Genomic DNA, 15,521 nt, shown 5'->3' on the forward strand with positions numbered 1-15,521 from the left:
GTTTAATACTCATTTCTTTAGTAGGAAAATGGTTTCACCAAATTGTTGGATCTTGTGATTGATAGTATAATGAAAAATTTCCCCTTGTGTGTTTTGGTTTTTCGAGACAGGGTTTCTCTGTAGCTTTGGAGCCTGTCCTGGAACTAGCTCTTGTAGACCAGGCTGGCCTCGAACTCACAGAGATCCGCCTGCCTCTGCCTCCCGAGTGGTGGGATTAAAGGCGTGCGCCACCACTGCCCGGCTCCCCTTGTTTTTTATCTCTTTTCGAGGCTCTTGGGATTGAACCCAGGTTCCTTATACCTTATAGGTTAGGTAAGTCGCTCTACCACTGAGCTTCATCTCCAGTTCAAAGTATGCCACTGTTAGAAATTGAAGTAAAGGAAATGACATATTCTTGAGTTTTGGAAGTTTTGGTTTATGCTAAAGATTATCAGAATAGATGTTTTGGCACAAAAATTGACTAAAGTCTGTATTTTATCAGTTGAGTTATAAGGAAATGTAAATAATGACAGGTTGCTAAAAAAGGAAGAATGGGAATAGAAAGAGATGTTTTTGCTTTGTTTCTGGGAAAATGTTTCAAGAAGTATTTATAGTTCATATTTTTCTTTCTTAAAAGGCTACTGCTGAAGCCAATAATTTGGCAGCTGCAGCCTCTGCCAAAGACATTTATTACAGCAACATGGAGGAGGTATGTTGGTAACACCTTTTCCCTGGAGTGTCTATCTCCTGAGCATGAATGTTGACCTCAGAGGCCCAAACTTTATCCTACTCAATGTATCCTTTTTGCTTGAGATAAGGTTTTATGTAATAGGCTGGCCTGAAAATCACTGTGTAGTGAAGGCTGCTTTAAATGTCTGATTGTACTGCCTTTACCTTACTAATGCTATGGCACAGCAATGTGCCTTAAAGGTTTGTCTTCACTTATGAATCTTGTGAATGTATGCCACATATGTGTGGGTATTCACGGAAGATGGTATTGGATCCTCTGAAGCTAAAGTTTCAGGTGGTTGTGAATGGCTTAACATACATGTTGGAAATGTAATCTGGTTGTCTGGGAAAGCCCTCCTTTAACTACTGAGCTCTCTCTCCAGTCCCTGCCTAATGTGTCTTAAGATGTTGAGATGCAAAGCTATTTTTCAGGTCATCCTGGTAATTGGGATGTTCTAATTATTACTTTCTTAATTTAATTTTTCTCTTATTTTGAAATAGAAGAGTCTTTCTATGTAATTGGAATCTTCTAGTTATTTTTGTTTTTCTGAGATGGGTCTTGATATGTAGTTCAGGTTGGTCTCAAACTCATGACAATCCTCTCGTGACAAGTCTCCTAAGGCTTGGGTTGTAAATGTGTGCCATCATGATTGTTATTTCTTTTAAGATTTATTGTTTATTAATGTGTATATTTGTACGTGTAGATAGCTGAGTAGGCCAGAGGTGGGTATTAGATCCCCTGAGCTCTAGTTATAGGTTGTGAGCTTTCTCATGTGAGTGCTGGGAACTGAACTCTTGATTGTATGCAAGAGCAGCAAGTGTTCTTAACTGCTGAGCTATCTCTCCAGCCTCCCAGTGTCTGGTTATTAACCATTTCTGACCAAGCTTTCTCAAGATTATCTTTGTTCTTTCTGATTAGTGTTAACCCTGTTTTTGTTTTTGTTTTAAAATTGGCTATCATATTTTTATGTAAGGCTTGCTGTGTATCTCTGGCCTGGAGTTTGTTATGTAGACCAGCTCCAGCTCCAGCTCCATCTCTTGCCTCAGCGTCCTGAGTGTTGGGATTATAAATGTATACTAGTATGTCTGGCTTTGGCCACGGCTATTTGTCTTTTCTGACTTAAAAAAAAATTATGTGCATTGGTGTTTTTGCCTGCTTGTATGTTTGTGTGAAAGTGTTGGGTCCCCTGGGACTGGAGTTACAGACAGTTGTGAGCTGCCATGTGGGTGTTAGGAATTGAACGTAGGTCCTCTAGAAAAGCAGTCAGTGCTCTTAACCACTGAGCCATCTCTCCAGCCCCTTTTCTGACTTCTTATTGAAGGAGAATCTCATGTAATCTAGGTGGGCCACAAGCTCTTTATGTAGCTGAGGATGACCTTGAACTTTCTGATCCTCCTGTAGCCACCTCTGGAGTGTTGGAATAATACATAGGCACCACCATACTGATATTTATGGTATTGAGATTGAACCCCCAGGGTCTGTGCATACAGATACTAGGCAAATACTCAAATACTCTACAATGTGATTTATGTCCTCAGTCTCCCTTGAATATTTTCTGAAGTTAACTTCCAAGCTTTTTTTTCTAAAGCCTTAAGAGCATTCTAGTCTTTACTATGTCTTTTTACTTTTTTTATTTGGCATGTACAAGACTTTTCATCATGTGTTTTTGTCATTTTTAGGTTTGTGGGGGAGAGAAACCTTATTTGTCTCCAGACATTTTAGAAGAGAAGCACCAAGAATTCAAACAACTTGCTCTGGACCACTTTAAGAAGACCAAAAAGATGGGTGGGAAGGATTTCAGCTTCCGATACCAGCAGGAGCTCGAGGAGGAAATCAAGGAACTGTATGAGAATTTCTGCAAGCACAATGGCAGCAAGAATGTCTTCAGCACCTTCCGAACCCCTGCAGTTCTGTTCACAGGCATAGCAGCTTTGTACATAGCCTCGGGCTTCACTGGCTTCATTGGGCTTGAGGTTGTGGCCCAGCTGTTCAACTGTATGGTTGGACTGCTGTTAATAGCACTCCTTACCTGGGGGTACATCAGGTATTCTGGTCAGTACCGTGAGCTGGGTGGAGCTATTGACTCTGGTGCAGCATATGTGTTAGAGCAGGTGAGTGATGCTGGCTGAGGCTGGGGGTCTGTGGTGATTGTGCTTATGTTGTAAAGTGTGGAAGATTTTCATAGTGAAAAGGGGGTTAAGCCCATTTTCTGATGGGTGGGCTTTATATTTAATTCTTTTTTAGTATATTAATATTTAGTCCTGATATTTTGTTTTAATGCCTAAAAATAACCCTTTAATGCAAAAAAAAGTCTTTGATCTACTTTGTTCCTCCTGGGGCAGTTTTATTTTTATTTTTAATTGTTTTGGTTAACATACAAAATAGTGGGGTTCTTTATGGCATCTTCATATATACCATCATTTATGTCTCCAAAATGCAAATATTTTGGGGGGTGGGTTTGAGACAGGGTTTCTTTGTGTAACAGCCCTGGCTATCTGTAGTGGTAGAACTCACAGAGATCCACCTGCCTCTGCCTCCAGAGTGCTGGAATTAAAGGTGTGCACCACCACTGCTCAGCTGCTAATGGTTTTTGAGATTGATGTAATTTCTAGGGTTTTTTATTTTTAAAGTCTTTAAATTTGTTAATATTATGTATGTTGTGTTGCATATGATATGTGAATGTGGCGGTATGAGACCCAGAGCACAGGATGTGGAGGTCAGAGGACAACTTTGCAGAGTCAGTTTTTGCCATTCACCTTTATATGGGTTCTGGGAATTAACTCAGGTAGTTAAGGTTGAGCAGCAAGTATTTACCTGATGAGCCATCTTGCTAGCCCATTTAGGGTTTTGGTTTTTTGTTTGTTTGTTTGAGATAGTTTTATGTTGCCTAGACTGGTTTCAGACTTAATAACGTAGAAGAGAATGAACTTGAATTCCTGAATCTGCGCCTCTAAAGAGGTCTTAAGTGCTACAACTGCTAAGGATATATGCATATCCTATATGCTACACCTGGCTGAGCTCCAGTTTCCAAACATTATTTTTGAGACAGGGTCTTTCCATAGTCTAGGCTGGCCTCGGGCTCCCTGTGTTATGCAAAATGGCCTGAAACATATACTCTGAACCTTCTGAGTGCTGAGATTGTGTTGCAGGTGTGCACCACTGCAACCAGTCATTTTGTATGTTTTTAGTACAAGTTTGTTTGTTTCTCTGGCATAAACAGATCAGTTAGGGGAAGCCTCCACCTCAGCAGAGGAGCAGATGCTCCGCTGGCTCTTAGGAGTCAGCTGTGGCCTTGTTTCCTCTCACCACTGCGGTCTCATTCACCGCTGATGAGGAAAGCTATTAGAAGTTATCACCTAGGACTTAGTTTTTTATGCTGTGTTGTAGTTTATTAACTAATACATTAACTAAATGGACTTTTGCAGGCTTCTTCTCATATTGGCAATTCTACCCAGGCTGCAGTGAGGGATGCCATCGTTGGGAGGCCACCTACAGATAAAAAAGCTCAATAGCATCTTAATAGCAAGACCCAACAAGAGCCCAGTCAGCCCCTGGATTTCTGCTAATGCCACCATGGGTCCAGTTCCAGAGGAATGGCAGATCTGAGAGCATCCTGGAAGAGCTGAGACAGGGCACTGTAATAAATGAACTGACCTCTCCTGTGGTTTCCCGTTCCACTTGTCTTGGAAGCAGTTCTTTTTCTTGCTGTTACAAGCCCAAGGCTACTCTCTTCTCTGCTTTGTGCACTTTAAGGGGTGGGGGTGGGGCTAAAAGGAAAACATGGAAATGCAGCTTTTAAGTCTCTGATGTGCCACATAGTGCCTTTTAAGACCAGACCATGCCTCTGCAGCCGTGAAGACTGAGGAATGGAGGACAGCCTCAGGAAATGCGGTTTTTGGATCAAGTTCTCTTTTGGATTTTAGTTTTGTACCTTTGAAAATTTATTTTTCAAATGTTTACACAACTTGAAAAAGGCTCAGAACTAAAGGCCAACTGAAATAATACTTATTACACTTAAACAATTTCTCCCAGTACTGGTGATTGAACCTAGTGCCCAACATGCTAGATAGGCAGTTGCCCTAGCCTGGAGCTGTCCCCTAGCCTGCTTGACTGTGTAGTTTCAGGTCTTTAAATTACTTTGTTTCCAGGTTGGCTGTGAGCTTTCCATCTTCTTCCTCCCTCTCTAGCTTTTTTGAGTAGCTTGAATATAGACCTGTGCTACCATCCATCCTTCAGAAACCTTATTTATATGAATTATCTTTGCTATGCAATATGGAAAAAATTAAATCATTTAGTAATCTGTGTTGGAGAATATAAGGTCTTTTACATAGGCTGGCAGTTTTGTTGAACTTGCTATTTTACTTTCAGTCCTATAGCTTCTTTCTAGAAAAGAGGTAAACAGTCCTTTAAAAGCCAGTGGTTCATAATAAAAGGTATGAGTGAGATACTTCATGGTAAAATTGTAGTTTGAACTTGTGTCTTGGTCAGATTCACTGCATATTTATGTATGTATGTGTTACTTTTAAAAATAGTTGTTTTCAGTGGAGAAAAGACATTACCAAATATTACTTATTTTAATTAATGTTCAGTTTCATGTTGCTTAGTGGTAATACCAAATAATCTGATCTAAAGTTTTTTACTTTAGATCAAACTTTAGTTTAAAACTGTAGTCAAACTTATTTTATTTTTTTGTTGGTGGGGGTGGTGTCTGTCTGTGTTGCACTGACTAGCCTGGAGTTTTTAATACAGACCAGGCTAGCCTTGAACTCATAGAGATCCTTGTGCCTCTGTGTGCCACTGTGCCTGACCCCAAACTGTCTAATGTTCATAATATCAAAGCTAAACTATTAATAACTGACTTAAGAAGGATAGTTGCTCAGACTCTAAAATTTCCTTTTTTACTTTTACCTCGATTATGTAATAAAGTTTTATCTATTAGTTTTTTTCCTTTGATTTTGTAGTGGTGAATTATTGTGGATTTAAGTCTTAAAACATGCCCACAAATATAGAAACCATAACTTTTTTTAGGTAATTTGAAATTGTGTTTTGGGAAGGAGATATAATGGTTTTGGCCAAAGCTAGTCTAAATTTATGTACATGAAATATGAATGGAAGGTAGAAAAAAAGGAAGTCTTGCATTTAATTTCCATATCAGAATTTTATTCTAAGTTTTCCAATCAAACATTTAACAAATCCTGAATTAATATTAAGCATTTTACTATTTTCCTATTATCTTGTCCTGAAGTTCATAGTAATTTTTCCTTTCGCTGTGCCATCTGGGAACAATTCCAGCTTGTTTTTTTTTTTTTTTTTTTTTTTTTTTTTTAAGAGCCTGTCCTGGAACTAGCTCTTGTAGACCAGGCTGGCCTCGAACTCAGAGATCCGCCTGCCTCTGCCTCCCGAGTGCTGGGATTAAAGGCGTGCACCACCACCGTCCAGCTTCTTTTCTAACTTTAAATTGTTAACTTTTTATCACAGTTTTCAATGCAAAATGTCTTTAATGATTGGCTAGAAATAGTCCTGAGGATATTCATAACTGGTGAAAGATTCTGTTAGCACCTCCAGCCTTTTGTTTGTGGGTCAGGGACATGTATAGGAATCAGACCAGTGCCCCCTGGTCAGACCACGCTTTCTGTGTGTGTGTGTGTGTGTGTGAGATATTAATTTCTGCACTCCTGTCAATATGTGGAACACATTCCTATGAACATAATGGAGGTTTTCATTAAAAATAACTCACTTTAGAAGAAACTAAATGTTGCCAAGATATTCTTGGTTGTGTTTTGGGGTGCCCCTGGGCTGTGTGTATGGCAGGCATTTGCTCTATCCACCAAGTCAAACACTTCAGTCTGCCTCTTACCATCAAATGGATACAATCACCCCTTTGATTCTTTTGCTGAGAAGTCTCTGTCATGATTTATCACTTGCTGATAAATGTCATACATCCCTTTTGAAGAGTACCAAAAATCTGGTTCATGGATGCTTGTAATTTCTCTTTTATTTCTTTTCTTCTTCTCTCCCTTTTCTCTTTTCCTTTTTCTGTGCAGCTCCAGCCAGATGTTTGTTTGATACTTGCTTTATCCTGGGTCAAGTTGTTTTCAATGCTTGTGTTTAATTTGCCTTTTCTGTCACTCGCTTAAGGCAGACAAATGCATAGGCACAAGCATTGTGTTTTCTTTGCAGTTTCTTTAGGAGGTCACACACTGGTACCTAGGATATGTAAGTGAGACAAAAATTCAGTAGGTTAATTTCAGCCTAAGCCCCCAACCCCCCAGAAAATCCCCCCCAAAAGTAACAGGGAAGTATCAAAAGATCTATTTTGTTCATGTCTTTTTTTTTTTTAAATGTAATGAGGAGTTGGTTTTTTTCATCACGTGACCAACATCTTCGTATCCTTCTACTTAGCATGTGGGGCCAATACAGTTTTTGTCAGGAACAAGGCCATAAGCAGCATCATTTAGCAAAATATTCCCTGTCCAATGTGGTCTGTTGTAGTAGGATACAGTTGTTTTCCTCGGGAACTGACTGTAGCTCTATCTTGGACACTGGTTCTCATCTACCTTTTCATGCTTTAGATTAATCTGTGGGGTGTATTGAAAGAAGCAGACTGCTTTGTATCTAGGGATTGTTGCAGTGGTTTTGTCTGTGCCCTGAGATCCATCTCTTATAAATACCAGTAAGTGACTGGTGGGTGGGTGGGTGAGGGTGGGGATGAGTGAGGGAGAATAAACTGATCTAGGAATGGGAGTACCCAGACAGGAAGTGCCCTTTGCATTTCGAGCAGATGCCTGAGGTTTGCTGCCAGGTCTGCTCATCTAGAGTTTACTATGTTTAGAATCATCAGGGTGCCTTAATTAGAGGATTGTCCAAGCTTTTTAAAGCTGTCATAGTGCCTTCTCTTATATACCTGCCCTCACACGCTAACAGGTAATTAGGATTTCTTTTTAAACAAATGTTGATAGTATTCCCTCTCATACTCTGAAGAAGCCAAGTTGGGCACTGCAACTTGAATCCCTTAATTTTTTTTTTGTTTTGTTTTGAGAAAGGGGCACAATATATAACCCTGGCTGTTCTGGAACTCACTATATAAACTCAGTATATAAACCAGGCTGGCCTTGAACTCACAGAGATGAGTCTGTCTCCTTTCAGATCCTGAAATCTTTTATACACAGAAAACCCTGAAGTACTAATACCAGTAATGAACAAAGGATGGGATTATAAGTATGAAAGTAATCACTTGTGCACCCCACAGCAGGAACATCACAAGATAGCCCTTATCAACAGAAATGCTTCCTATGGGAAAGAATTTCATGTGCCAGAGTGCAAGTTTAATGTTTAGACCAAGGGAAGGTCACATTGATGCCCAAACCTCTTTAGTTCAGGTCATCAAAGGTGTTATGGATGTGAGCCTTAAAAGAGTTTAATCTTGAACATACACAAGGTATCCTGAATTTTACTTTAAAAATATATTGTTATAAGAACTTTTGCTAGATCCTTGCTTTTGAATGGCTTTAAAACAATACAATTTTTTGAAGTGCAATGGGAAGCAATGATGTTGTTCTGTGTTTAAGGCACATTTCTGTTTCTTTTCTGGGTTGTACATTCATTTAATGGATTAAAGATCACAATGTCATGTTACCTGTGTTTGTTGTTGCTATTCTTTCTTGTGGAAGACCCGTAGGACAGAATGGGGCTTGGCAAGGGGAATTGGTGATCTGGTCAGAGGTAGGGGCAATGGCAGGTCAGCTCACTTAGCCCTCCACAGTGCTATTTAGCAGTGAGCTGGAAAGGCTATTTTCCAGCTGCTTGAAAGTCAGCAGTGTGTAGTCTTGAGGTTTACAGTATCTTCTAGTTGGCTACTTGGAACCAGAGCCAACTGTAGTTAAATAGAATCTCACAGTGGGGTGGATAGAGGGAGATCTGTGTTGAAATATTTTCTCTTCACTGATGACCAGTGGGGAAGTAGTACTGAGTTTCTTCAGTCCTGAGAAAGGTCACTATGTAGCCGTGGCAGGTCTGGAGCTCAGTATGTAGTCTGGACTGGCTTTGAGCTTACAGATCCACCAGCCTCTGCCTTAAGACCTTAAGAGTGCTGGGATAAGAGTATGCCACTACACTGGGCTCTCTTCTCCCCTCCCCCCTTCCTCTTCCAAGACAGGGTTTCTCTGTTTAGCCCTGGCTGTCCTGGAATTCCCTCTGTAGACCAGGCTGTCCTCAAACTCACAAAGATCTGCCAGTCTCTGCCTCCTGAATGCTGAACTTAAAAAGTATGCTCCACCATCTCCTGGGTTCTCCCTCCCTCCCTCTGTTCCCTTTGAGTCAAAGTCTCATATTGTCCTTCAACATAGTCATGATACATGATGAACAATGCCTAGGGGAAGTGTGGGATGCCAGGAAAAAAGGCAGAAGACACTTTACCTCAAATGATTTCATACTGCCTGTGATAAAAATTTGCAATCAATTTTTAAGACATGTTTGTTCCTGTTGGATGGAACATAGCTGTGGAACCCAGTCTGCTGAAAGGATATGCTGAGTGCTGTCCTCAATGTCCCTGAGTCTGGATATGGCCTTCTACTTTGTTTTTGTGCTTTCCCAGATATAATCTGTAGTACATACCAGGCAGTTGTTTTTAAACTGGTCTGTCCTGAGAAGTTCTAGGAAAGGGCTGCTCTTGTTAATAGTATGTGCTTACTGGCATTTATTTATTTACATGTTTTTCTGAACCCAAATGACTTCCTTGGATCCCTGCTTTCTTATGTTCATGTACACTGAAATTGAAGTAGTCTGCAGTGTTAGACTTTAGTTCTCCCCATTAAGGTCCTCAAATCTTGGATTTTGAAGACAGGTTGGCATAGGTCAATGAAGGTCAACAGTTACCCAGATTGGCCTTAAATTTAATATGTTTCTGAGGATAAGCTTGATTCTGCTTCGTCCTGCCTTGTCCGGGATTATAAAACCAAGTTGTGCCATGCCTAATTTGTGTTGGGAATGGAATGAGGACGTCAGACTTTCTATTGTAATAGAAGAAAAGACAGTACAGAGGTTCCTCCATCTTATATTTGTGGAATCCATTTTGTTTAGCTAGAATTTGAACTTGATGAAGAATTCATGTAAGATAACCCAACTTTATTCTAGGAATCTCAGGTCAAAATGCCCTAGCTAACTTAGCTTCTGGCAAATTGCCTGCTTGTGCGAAACCTCCCCGTTAGCTGCTAAGGGAGATGCTATGATGTGGTTTCTGCCTTTAAAAATCCCTAGCTCTAAAGACTGCATTGGGTCCTTAATACTTGTGTAGTCCCTGCTGGCTGGAATAAAGACTTTCAATTTAATATAAACTTTGTCTGAGTGGTCATCTCTAAAGGGCTCCCTATAACATTTGGAGTCCCCCAGCAAGATCTCCAGAGAATGGATCCTGACACTTTAGGGCCCTTGGGATCCCAAGATTGGTGAAGAGCACACCAGCTGGAGAGGACTCCTAGAGGGTGTGCAACTTGAGATGTTCTAGGGCCCAGGAAAATCCTCTCTGACCATGTTTTGTTGCTGATAAGAGACACTGTCTATGGCAACTCTTATGAAACATTTAATTGGGATGCCTTACAGAGGTCCGCTATCATTATGGTGGTCTGCGGGCAGACGTGCTGGAGAAGGAGCTGAGAGTTCTACATCTTGTTTCCCACCCCTGGCCCACAGTTTCTCTATGTAACAGCCCTGGCTGTGTCTGACCTAGAATTTGTACTGTAGACCAGGCTGACTTCAAGCTCACAGAGGTCCATCTGCCTCTGCCTCCTAAGTGCTGGGATTAACGGTGTGCATGACTACCACCACCTGGCTGAGTTCTGTATCTGGCAATAGGAAGTGATGTGTCCCTGAGCGTAACCTGAGCACAGGAGACCTCAAAACCCACCCCCACAGTAACACACAAAGCCATACCTCCTAATAGTGGCACTTCCTATATGGGCAGAGATACCCAGGAGAGTCATGCTTACCTCTCCAACTCCGGGAAGCAGAACTAAGTAGCATGCAGCTGTGCCCTTAGGCCTGTGGCTGTACTCTCAAGCCCACAGGCCATGGCTGGAAGAAACCTCTGTACCATGGCCCATGAAAGATCGTGGGAGCCCGCCCTGAGGCGTACAACTGTGCTCTCAAGTCCAAAGGCAGCATGGAGGTCATATACCTATGTGCATCCTACAGGTCATATACCTAGGCTACAACCTAGAGAAAAGTAAACAGATGCTTTCCCATGACATTTCAGCCACCCTGCAAACCTCCACTCCCACACCAAACAAAAAAACAAAACAACCAAGTACAGCAATTCCGGGGGGCAGTTGGATACTGCCAGTTATGGAGAATGGGATTTACTGAGTTGGCCAACCTCTTCTATGCCAACACTGGGAGCACACAGACTTTGAAATGAACTGAGACTGAGGCCTAGAAAAAGGCTCTGGAGTCTGCTCTGACCCTATGCGCCAACACATTACTAAGCCATTCTACTTGTATGAGAACGAGGCCAGAGGCATTGCCTGGGGGGGGGGTCCTCACACAAAACCTGGGATCCTGGAAAAGACTGGTGGCTTATCTCTCCAAGAGACTTGTCTCTGTCACAACCAGATGGTCATATAGGGCCATAGCTGCTACTGCCCTGCAGGTAAAAGAAGCTGACTAGAGCACGAAGTGTTACTGACAACCCCATACTGTGTTGAGACCCTCCTGAGGAAGGTACCCAAGAGATGGATGTCTAAAACCTGGGTGTCTCAATACCAAGCCTTACTTCTGGATCAACTTTGTATTTGGTCCCACAGGACATCAATCCTCAACCCTGCCAGACTTTTTTCAGACAACAACCCTATGGGTCCCCTGCATGACTGACCTGGTTCAATCAATCAGGCCTAATTTGACTGATGGTGGTGATACCAGATGAGGTATTCTTCACAGATGGTAGTAGTTTCACCCAAGATGGGATCAGTTATGCAGGGGGGCAGAGGTGGTGACCTAAGATGAGACTATCTGGGCAGTCTGTATGCAGGAGAACTTCAGCTCAGTGAGATGCACTTTTATCTTTGAATCAAGGACTCCACTGGGGAAAGACAAGGCTATCACCATGTACACTGATAGCCAATATGCATTCATCACAGCCCATGTCCATGGGGCTCTATATAAGGAAATAGGATTGCTAAGCTCAGCAGGAAAATAAAGAAGTCAGCCCTATTAAGAAGCTATCTGGTTACCCAAGAGGATGGCCATTGGCTATTGCAAAGGGCACTAAGAAGGGGATTCCCCAGAAGCCAGAGGTGACAGAGCAGCTGATTTGGCTACCTGGGAAGTGACCCTAGAACTCTCCAGTTCTTTTTCTTTTTATTTTTTCTAGACAGGGTTTCTCTGTAGCTTTGGAACTTGTCCTGGAACTAGCTCTTGTAGCCCAGGCTGGCCTCGAACTTACAGAGATCCACCTGCCTCTGCCTCCCCAGTGCTGGGATTAAAGGCATGTGCCACCACCACCCGGCAGAACTCTCCAATTCTTGCTAGCTCTGCTAGAGTTCATCTTATTGGATAGCCTGAGACACCCCAGGTGAGACTGTGCAGCCAAACTGGACACACAGATAAATAAGGATGGTGAATGTTGCTGGATGGCAAGCCCATCTTTCTCATGAGTCTGAGAAGGCAACTGGTTACAGAGTTTCACCAAACTACCGATCTAGGAGCCACAAAAAAGGACCGAATTTCTCAGACCTAGGTATTATGTTCCAAATTTGGAAAGCCTAAATTAAATGCATCACTTTTAGGTGTGCCACCTGTGTTCAGTTAAACCCCAAAGACGGAAGGAAGATCCCACAGAGGATCCGAGTCTGGGGAACATTGGGTGTTGTGCTTTATTGAAATCAGGTCTATTGTTTGTGCTATAATCATTTGCTGGTGTTTATAGGCACCTCCTGAGGATGGGTGAAGGCCTACCTGACAGAATAGAGAATGATCCAATAGTTACTAAGAGACTTCTCAGTCTAGGTTTGGGCTGCTCCTAGCTTTGGGGTTTGACAATGGCCTGGCCTTCATGGCTAAAGTATCTCAAAATCTGACAAAGGTTAAATATTAACTAGAGATTGCTTTGTGCATTTAGGTCACAGAGCTCAGATCAGATAGAAAGAATGAATAGAACTCTTAAGGAGTCTTTGATCAAATTGGTGCTGGAAATAGGTGAAAAGTGGATCAACCTCTTCCCTTTGCCCTGCTCAGGGACTGATGTACTCCTTACAGGGAGGGGCTTACTCCTTTTGAAATGATGTTTGGGAGATCATCTCCCATCCTCCCTATCTCATTCCCTGGCAGAAATGCCTAATCACTCCGATCCCAAGTCCCTGCAAGCTTATCAGGAACTTGCCAGGCCACTGACCCAATGGTGAAGGGAATCCTGCCATCTCCCATCTCCATACTAGTTCCACCTCAGAGACTAAACGTGCCTGCCCCCAGCTCAAAACCACACCCCGATTCTATGTGTACTTCTCTGCACTATATTCCAGGTAGATGCCTATAATGGGGAATAGAGGAGAGGTCATAGTGGCCTGGATTCAATGTTAACAAAGGTTGAACTTGCCCCTTTCTGGTTCCCAACCTAGTAGGGGCGGGATTAGTTGGTACAACTGCCATTGGCACCTCGACCTTGGTTGTCGGAAACCAAAACTTTAGAAACCTCAGTTTCCAGATAGATTTAGGCCTAGGCCATTTGGAAAATTCTATTTCCAGGCTGGAGAGCCAAGCTGATTCCTTTGCATAGGTAGTCCTATAGAACTAAAGGGGGCTAGACATTTTTATGAAGCAAGGAAGACTTTGCATAGCTTAGGAGAAACTTGCTGTTTCTATGTCAACTAGTCAGTGGTAACTAGGGAATACCTTGCCATGGTCAGGGAAAACCTTAAAGAAAGGGAAGAAAGGAAACATAGATCAAATAATTGGTATGCGTCTCTGCTTACCTGGTTCTTATGGCCGACCACCTTAATGTCAGCAATAGCCAACCATTAATTCTTATCCTGAAAGGGCTAATGATGGGACTCTGCATCCTCAACTGCATGGCTAACTACATCAAACATAGAATAAACTCAGATAAACTACTGGTCCTGTGGACCAATTATGCCCTCCTAGAACAGGAGGAGTCAACCACCTGACTCATGCCCATAAAACCAGTGACAGTGTGACAGAGCATTCTTGCTTAGGCCATTTTAGGTTTAACTAGAATTTGGGCTCCTTGATGGAGAATGCTCTGAAAAAATTACCCAACTCTGTTTTAGGAATCTGAGATCAGGATGCCCCCAACTAATTTAGCTTCTGTTAAGCTGTCCATTTCTGCACCTGCCCCCACTAACCAATTAGCTTCTGTTAAACTGCTTGCTTGCATAAAACCTCCATCTGCAGCTATTCAATGTGATAACTGATGTGGTTTTTTGCCTTTAAAAACCACTTCCTCTAAACACTTGGTGGGTCTTGAATAACTGAGAGTAGTTCCAGCTGGAATAAAGACTTTCCTTTGGTTGTATACTGTGTCTGAAAGGTCATCTATGGAGGGCTCCCTGATAACACTCTACCAATTGAGCTATGATTTTTTCTTTTAAAGTTTTATTTATTTAATGTATATGAGTGCTTTGTCTTCATGCCCATGTGCACACCAAAAGAGGGCATTGGATTCTGTTATAGACAGTTGTGAGCTGCTATGTGGGTGCTGGGAATTGAACTCAGGACCCCTGGATGAACAGCCAGTGTTTTTAAACCACAGAGCCATCTCCAGCCCCCATGATTCTAGCCAAGAAAGATTTGTTCTATACTTTGGAGTCCACTGGGTGGGCTCAACCCTCATTCTATCTTCCATCTCTGATTACTGATTGTGTCAGTGTTATTCTAGGTGAGTAGGAGGTTCTTCACAGGTTGGCGGGGGAGGGACAGAAAGGGGTGGAGTAAAAACGAAGATCCAATACTTTTAGGCTATTACTGTTGCCCTTATCATTAGGACGAAGGTAAGGAGTGTGGGCCCAATTGTGGCTTCTCTTCAATGCTGACACTTGCTTTAGCTTACCTGGTAGCTGCTTCTAAAGCAAGTCCAGCTTCAATGGGTGCCCAAGTGTAAAACCCACACTAGACACTGGAGGAAAAACCTCCACAGGGCTCTTATCACTGTGCAACACATTGTCTGCTGTGGCAGATGGTTTTTCCCTGTGCCTTTGGGGAGGCGAGCAGTCTCAAATGGCTCTAGCTTTATGTCATCCCACTTAAATGTCACCAGAGGAAAGAGTCTTTAATTTTTTTTAAACTCCTGTCTATTAAAAACATGTTTATCTCCATTCCAGAGAAGGCTTTTGGATGGTATGGCTGGAGTCATGCCCTTTGTAGTCAGCGCTGGCCCAGGGGCTAAGGCTCAGAAAAGTCAGACCTAGGTCACAGATGATAATCTGCAGGCTGCTCCTACCAGAGTCACCAAAGGAAAGACTGTCGGCCAGCCCAATGCTAGAACCCACTTCACTCCCTAGTTACGCACACTCAGCAGATTGAGACACTTAAGCCTGGTACACTGCCTAGGGGAAAGGTTCTGGAATGCTCTTTTGAGGGTCATGGTCAGAGATGTTTATGCTCCACATCTATGCAGGAGGTGTGCTTCAGGGCATTTAACCCAGGATTTATTCTCTGGTCTCTACAGCAGTACTTTGGGGGTCTCAGAGGGAGGGGATTTGGAAGAAAAACTTCACTTTTGTCTTTTATGAAATCCTGGGAAACTTAGAACTGGCATATTCACCAAGCGTTACCACAGCAACCTGGACACATGTGGAAACTCTGTATT

At 42.4% G+C, this 15,521-nt stretch overlaps 1 protein-coding gene across 2 annotated transcripts in view; it reads left to right on the top strand.

Moving 5' to 3' along the window:
- The window catches only part of Atl3 (atlastin GTPase 3), a 42,675-nt gene extending 37,013 nt beyond the window's left edge, over positions 1-5,662 (top strand). For both annotated transcript variants that reach the window (XM_038326059.1, XM_038326068.1), the window contains exons 11-13: positions 617-688; positions 2,389-2,820; positions 4,135-5,662. In XM_038326059.1, the coding sequence (XP_038181987.1) occupies positions 617-688; positions 2,389-2,820; positions 4,135-4,221 (591 nt within the window). In that variant the 3' untranslated portion in view covers positions 4,222-5,662. The remainder of the gene's footprint in view (positions 1-616; positions 689-2,388; positions 2,821-4,134) is intronic.
- Positions 5,663-15,521: the final 9,859 nt, after the last annotated feature.

Source organism: Arvicola amphibius, chromosome 1 (genome assembly GCF_903992535.2).
Source record: "Arvicola amphibius chromosome 1, mArvAmp1.2, whole genome shotgun sequence".
Lineage (NCBI taxonomy): Eukaryota > Metazoa > Chordata > Mammalia > Rodentia > Cricetidae > Arvicola > Arvicola amphibius.